The sequence below is a fragment of the Corapipo altera genome, unplaced genomic scaffold, assembly GCF_003945725.1.
Source record: "Corapipo altera isolate COAL_440 unplaced genomic scaffold, ASM394572v1 71, whole genome shotgun sequence".
Taxonomy (NCBI): Eukaryota; Metazoa; Chordata; class Aves; order Passeriformes; family Pipridae; genus Corapipo; species Corapipo altera.
The window spans coordinates 4,999,455-5,004,965 of NW_020884916.1; the positions used below are offsets into that span (position 1 = coordinate 4,999,455).

Genomic DNA, 5,511 nt, shown 5'->3' on the forward strand with positions numbered 1-5,511 from the left:
GTGCAGGTACCAGATGCAGGGTGCAGATGTGGGATGCAGGGTGCAGGGTACAGGTGTGGGATGCAGGGTGTAGATGTGGAATGCAGGATGCAGGTGTGGGATGCAGGATGCAGATGTTGGATGCAGGGTACAGGTGTGGGATGCAGGATGCAGGTGTGGGATGCAGGATACAGATGTGGGATGCAGGGTACAGGTGTGAGATGCAGGATGGAGGGTGCAGGTGCGGGGAGGGGGATGCAGAGGCAGCTACAGGGTGTGGAGACTGGATAGAGGATGCAGGTGCAAGTACAGGATCCAGGATGCAGGAGGAGGAGGGGGGTGCAGGGAGCAAGATGCAAATTTAGGTGGGGATGCAGGTCCAGAGTGCCCATGGCATGTGGGGTTTGGATGCAGATGGGAATGTGGGATCCAGATGCAGGATGCAAATGGAGGACCCGAGGTACAGATGAATGTAAATGCAAGTGTGGATGCAGGATGGAGGGAGCAGGATGCAGCTGGAGGATGAAGAGGAGGATGCAGGTGCAGGATGCTCAATGTCAATAAGAAGGGAGGATGCAGATGGAGCAGTTTGCAGATGGAGGATGCAGGTGCTGATAAGGATGGAGAATGCAGGGGCAGGATGAAGGGAGCAGGTTGCAGATGTGGGTGCAGGACAGAGATGCAGAGGGCAGATGTGGGTGCAGGTCAGAGATGCAGGGTGCGGGTGGAGGACAGGGATGCAAGTGCAGGATGCAGCTGTGGGATGCAGGGAGCAGATACAAGGTGGAGGTCGGATGCAGGTGCAGATGGAGGACACTGATGCCCCGCAGGTCATCGAGGAGCTGGAGGAGCTGATGCAGAGTTCGCCTGACCCTGAGGCTGACCCCGAGGGTGAGGAGGAAGAGGACGAGGAGGATGAGGAGGAGGAAACTGAGGCTGATGCTGAAGGCGAAGGTGGTGGCGGGGGCACAGAGCCCATCCTGCTGCGGGAGCTGCGGGCTTTCACCCCTGCCCTCAACAACAACTGCTCCCACGAAGGTACGGCCAGCAAAGCCCAGGCCAGTCACTTTTGGGGGACAATTCCAACCAAATTGGACAACTGAGTCTTCCCAGGCCTCAGTGCTGGCTTGCTCCAGGGCTTGGCCAGAGGGGCTCTTGGCAAAAACTGAAGAACAGAGGGATGTGGCTCAGGGTTCGCCAGGAGCCTTCGCGTTCCACATGGAGTGCACCACGCGCATGAGATTTGTCACTGGTGGCACGGGGTGTGTCACTGATCCCCCCACCAGGCATTTCACTAATTGCTCTGCTCGTTCCCCTAATTACAGAGCCCCTTTATCACACCACACATGTCACTAGTCACACCATGCATGTCACCAATCGCACCATACATGTCACTGTGAATGTCCCCCGGTGCACCTTGTATGTCACTGACAGTGCCAGGCAGCTCTGTAGCTGCTCTGGGCACAGCATTAATCAGTAATTGCACAATAGATTTATTTCTTGGTGGCTCAGGAAATGCAGAGCACATCTCGCTTGGCACGAGATGCACTTTAATGGTTGCCGTGTGCACTTCACTGACTGCACCGGGCATTTCCCTGCTTTCATCGTGCGGGTCACTGCACCAAGTCCAGAGGAGGCCACGGAGGTGTTCTGAGGGCTGGAGCACCTCTGGTGCAGGCTGGGAGAGCTGGGGATGTTCAGCCTGGAGAAGAGAAGGCTCCAGGGAGATCTGAGAGCCCCTTCCAGTGCCTAAAGGGGCTCCAGGAGAGCTGGAGAGGGACTGGGGACAAAGGCCTGGAGGATAAGGGGTGATGGCTTCCTACTGCCAGAGGGTAGGGTTAGATGGGATGTTGGGAAGAAATTCCTGGCTGTGAGGGTGGGGAGGCCCTGGCACAGGTTGCCCAGAGAAGCTGTGGCTTCTCCATCCCTGGAAGTGTCCAAGGCCAGGTTGGACGGGGCTTGGAGCAACCTGGGCTGGTGGGAGGTGTCCCTGCCCATGGCGGGGGGGTTGCAACGAGATCTCAATGCCCCTTCCAACCCAACCCCGTTCTGGGATGTCCCTTGGGCTCGTGCCCGTCTCTAACGCGGCCCCGGCGCAGGGCTGGGCCGGCTGTCGGCGCGGGAGCTGGCGGCGGCAGCGGGCCGGGCGGAGGCGGCGAGCCGGGCGCTGTCGGCGGAGCTGGTGGCACAGCTGGCACGGCGGGACGAGCTGGCCTTCGAGAAGGAGGTGAAGACGGCGTTCATCGGGGCGCTGCTGGCCGTGCAGGGCGAGCAGCGGGAGCAGCGAGAGGCCGCCCGGCGCCGCCGCCGGGACAAGGGGCTGAGCCTGCAAGGGGGGCGTCCCGACCGCGGGAACCACATGCCCCGCAAGGTGCGGGGACACGGCGGCCGTGGGGACAGGGCTGGGGGCATTGGGGACGGGCAGGGAAGGAGGTGGGGGTGTGGGGGATGTGGGGATGGGGCCACGGGGTAGGGGGGCGGCAGGGACAAGATGGGGCAGAGGGACATGGGGGCAGGGGGATGAGGGTTGGGATGCATGGGATAGGGTAAGGTGGGGATGGGAATGGTGACAGGCTTGGGCAGAAGGACATGGAGGCAGCGGGATGAGGGCTGAAGTGGGATGGGTGGGGTGGGGCGGGATGGGACGGGATGGGATGGGACAGGGTAAGGTGGGGATGGGAATGGTGACAGGCTTGGGCAGAGGGATGTGGAATGAGGGGATGAGGGATGTGATGAGATGAGGGTGCATGGGACAGGGGAATGTGGGGATGGAAATCATGACAGGATGGGGCAGAGGGACACGGGGGCAGAGGGATGAGGGTTGAGGTGGGATGGGTGGGATGGGATGGGACAGGGTAAGGTGGGGATGGGGATGGTGACAGGCTTGGGCAGAGAGCCAGGGAGTGGGGGGGATGAGGGATATGATGGGATGAGGGTGCATGGGACAAGGGAATGTGGGGATGGAAATGGTGACAGGATGGGGCAGAGGGATGTGGGGACATGGGTCAGGGGTGGAGGGGACATGGAGAGGGGGAATAGGGAGGACGTGGGATAGGGTGACACGGAGCAGGAGGATGAGGGGATACGGAGCAAGGGGATGGGAGGGATATGGAACAGAGGGACATGGGCAGGGTGTGGATGTGGGAGCAGAGAGCAGCTCAGACATGTATGTGGGGACAGAGGATGGGATAGAGGAACATGGCATGGGGGGGCATGTGGTGACAGGGCAAGGGGACAGGGGGACATGGGGACATAGGTGGAGTGGGATCTGTGACCGGGAAAAAGGAGGGATGTAGGTGGGAGTCAGGGAGCTTGGGGAATGTCGGTGCCAGAGGAGGTGCCACAGGTGATGCTGCTGTCCTTGGGAGGTGACAGGGTGACACATGTCCCCCCCAGCGCTTCAGCATGGAGGGCATCTCCAGCATCCTGCACTCCGGCCTGCGCCAGACTTTTGGTCCTGCCGCCAACGAGAAGCAGGTGCCTTTTCCCCCTCCCCCCAAAAATTGCCCAAATTTGTTCCCTTTCACTCCCCCTCCCCACACTCCCCATTTCCTTGCATCCCCCAGCCCCTTTTAAAAATGATTTTAAGTTTTACAGCCCTGCTCCATCCCATATACCCTCCTAATCCATCCTGCAAAAATCACTGGTTTTCACCCCAAAAAGTCCTCCCTGATCAGGGATGGATTTGGGTGGAGTTTGAAGCACCCAATTTATTCACTACTCCCCAAAATCACAGGAATATTGCAGAAATACTCTATTTCTCCATGAATTTGGGGTGGGATTTGTCTCAAAGCAGTGCAAAAAAAAGGCAGTTCTGTGCCATCTGGGTGGTTTTTTGGGGTGGCTTTTGTTTTTGCAGTACCTGAACACGGTGATTCCCTACGAGAAGAAGGGCTCACCACCCTCTGTCGAGGACCTGCAGATGCTCACCAACAGTGAGTATTCCTTGGAGCTGGCATTTTGGGACAGCATTGGGTGTTTTGGGGACACAAAGGCACATTTGCATTGCTGCAGCAGCTGTGGTTTGGGGTATCGTTGCAGTGCAGTCAGTTTGGGGGATGATTCTCCCTTTTTTTGCATTGCTGCAGCTTGGGCAAATTGAGGTGCTACCACCTGTGTTGCATGATCATTGCAAAAAACCTATTTTGGAGGGGAAATACCGGTTTTGCATCACTGCAGCACAGCTGGTTTGCAGCCAATACCTCCCCTCTGATTTATGCACCTTATACCAGAGCTGATCTGGGGCTAAATCACCCATTCTGCGTTGCCATGGATTGGCTGATTGGGGGTGAAAGTGCTTTTTTTTTGGATGCTTCCAGACCTGCTGCATTCTGGGAAATTCTGTGGCGACTGTGGGGCTATTTTGGGGGGGAAAAGTGACATTTGGGGGGCAGCAGGGGTGGGCTCACAGCTCCATTCCCCCTCACAGTCCTGTTTGCCATGAAGGAGGGGAATGAGAAGGTGCCCACACTGCTCACGGATTACATCCTCAAAGGTACCTGCTCCCCTCCTGCCTGCCCTGGGCACTCCTTGTGTGCAGTTCCTGTGCAGCCCTTGTGCCTCTGTGCTTCCACATGGATCCCTTCTGCATCCTCCTGCATCCTCCTGCCTCTCCCTCGTGTCCTTTGTGCATCCTTTGCCCATCCCTCATGCAACTTCGTGCATCCTTACACATTTCCCGTGCACCCTCCATGCATCCTCAGAGAATCCTGGATCCATCCTGTGTGCATTCCTCCTGCATCTCTGGTGCATCCTTTGTGCCTCCTCCATTCCTTCAGGAATCCCAGGTGCCTCTCCTGCACATCCCTCAGGCAGTCTTTGTTTAGGTTTTGTGTGTGGAGGTCCCTGTGCACCTCCCTGCACCATCCTGGGGCCCATCTGCTTCCTCCAAGCCACTTCACCACCCACTCTCAGCAATCATGCCCCATGGGGCAGCCCTCCTCTGCCTCTCTCAGGCATCCCCAATCATCTGAGCATCCTTGGGCATCCCTGTGCCTCTGGCACGCACCTCCTGTCCATCCCTCACGCAGCCTCCTGAGTCCTCATGCACATGAGCACACTCATGCACCCTCGTGCACCCCCAGGTTTCCCTATGCACACTTCTGTGTCCTTATGCAGCCCCCAGGCACTCCTGGGCACTCTTGTGCACCCTTGTGCAGCCCAGTGACACCCAGACTGGCACTGGGTGTCCTTATGCAGCCCCCAGGCACTCCTGGGCACTCTTGTGCACCCCTGTGCAGCCCAGTGCCAGCCTGGGTGTCACTGTGCACCCTCGTGCAGCATTTCACGTGCTCACACACTGTGCATCCTCGTGACTCCCTGTGCACACTTGTGCATCCTCTTGCATTCCATGCACAATTGTCTGTCCCTATGCACACATCCTCGGGCATCCCCATGCACACTCCTGCATCCCTGTCCATCCTCCTGCATCCTTGTGCATCCCTGTGCACACTTGTGCATCCTCCTGCATCCCAGTACATCCCCCCACACACTCATCTGTCCCTGTGCACACATCCTCATGCACACTCCTGC

General features: G+C 58.2%; 1 protein-coding gene across 1 annotated transcript in view; it reads left to right on the plus strand.

The window, feature by feature from the left end:
- Positions 1-5,511, plus strand: part of FEZ1 (fasciculation and elongation protein zeta 1) — a 12,257-nt gene that overhangs the window by 5,997 nt on the left and 749 nt on the right. The window contains exons 4-8 of the mRNA XM_027655544.1: positions 810-1,017; positions 2,079-2,350; positions 3,376-3,456; positions 3,839-3,914; positions 4,409-4,474. Coding sequence (XP_027511345.1) covers positions 810-1,017; positions 2,079-2,350; positions 3,376-3,456; positions 3,839-3,914; positions 4,409-4,474 — 703 coding nt within the window. The remainder of the gene's footprint in view (positions 1-809; positions 1,018-2,078; positions 2,351-3,375; positions 3,457-3,838; positions 3,915-4,408; positions 4,475-5,511) is intronic.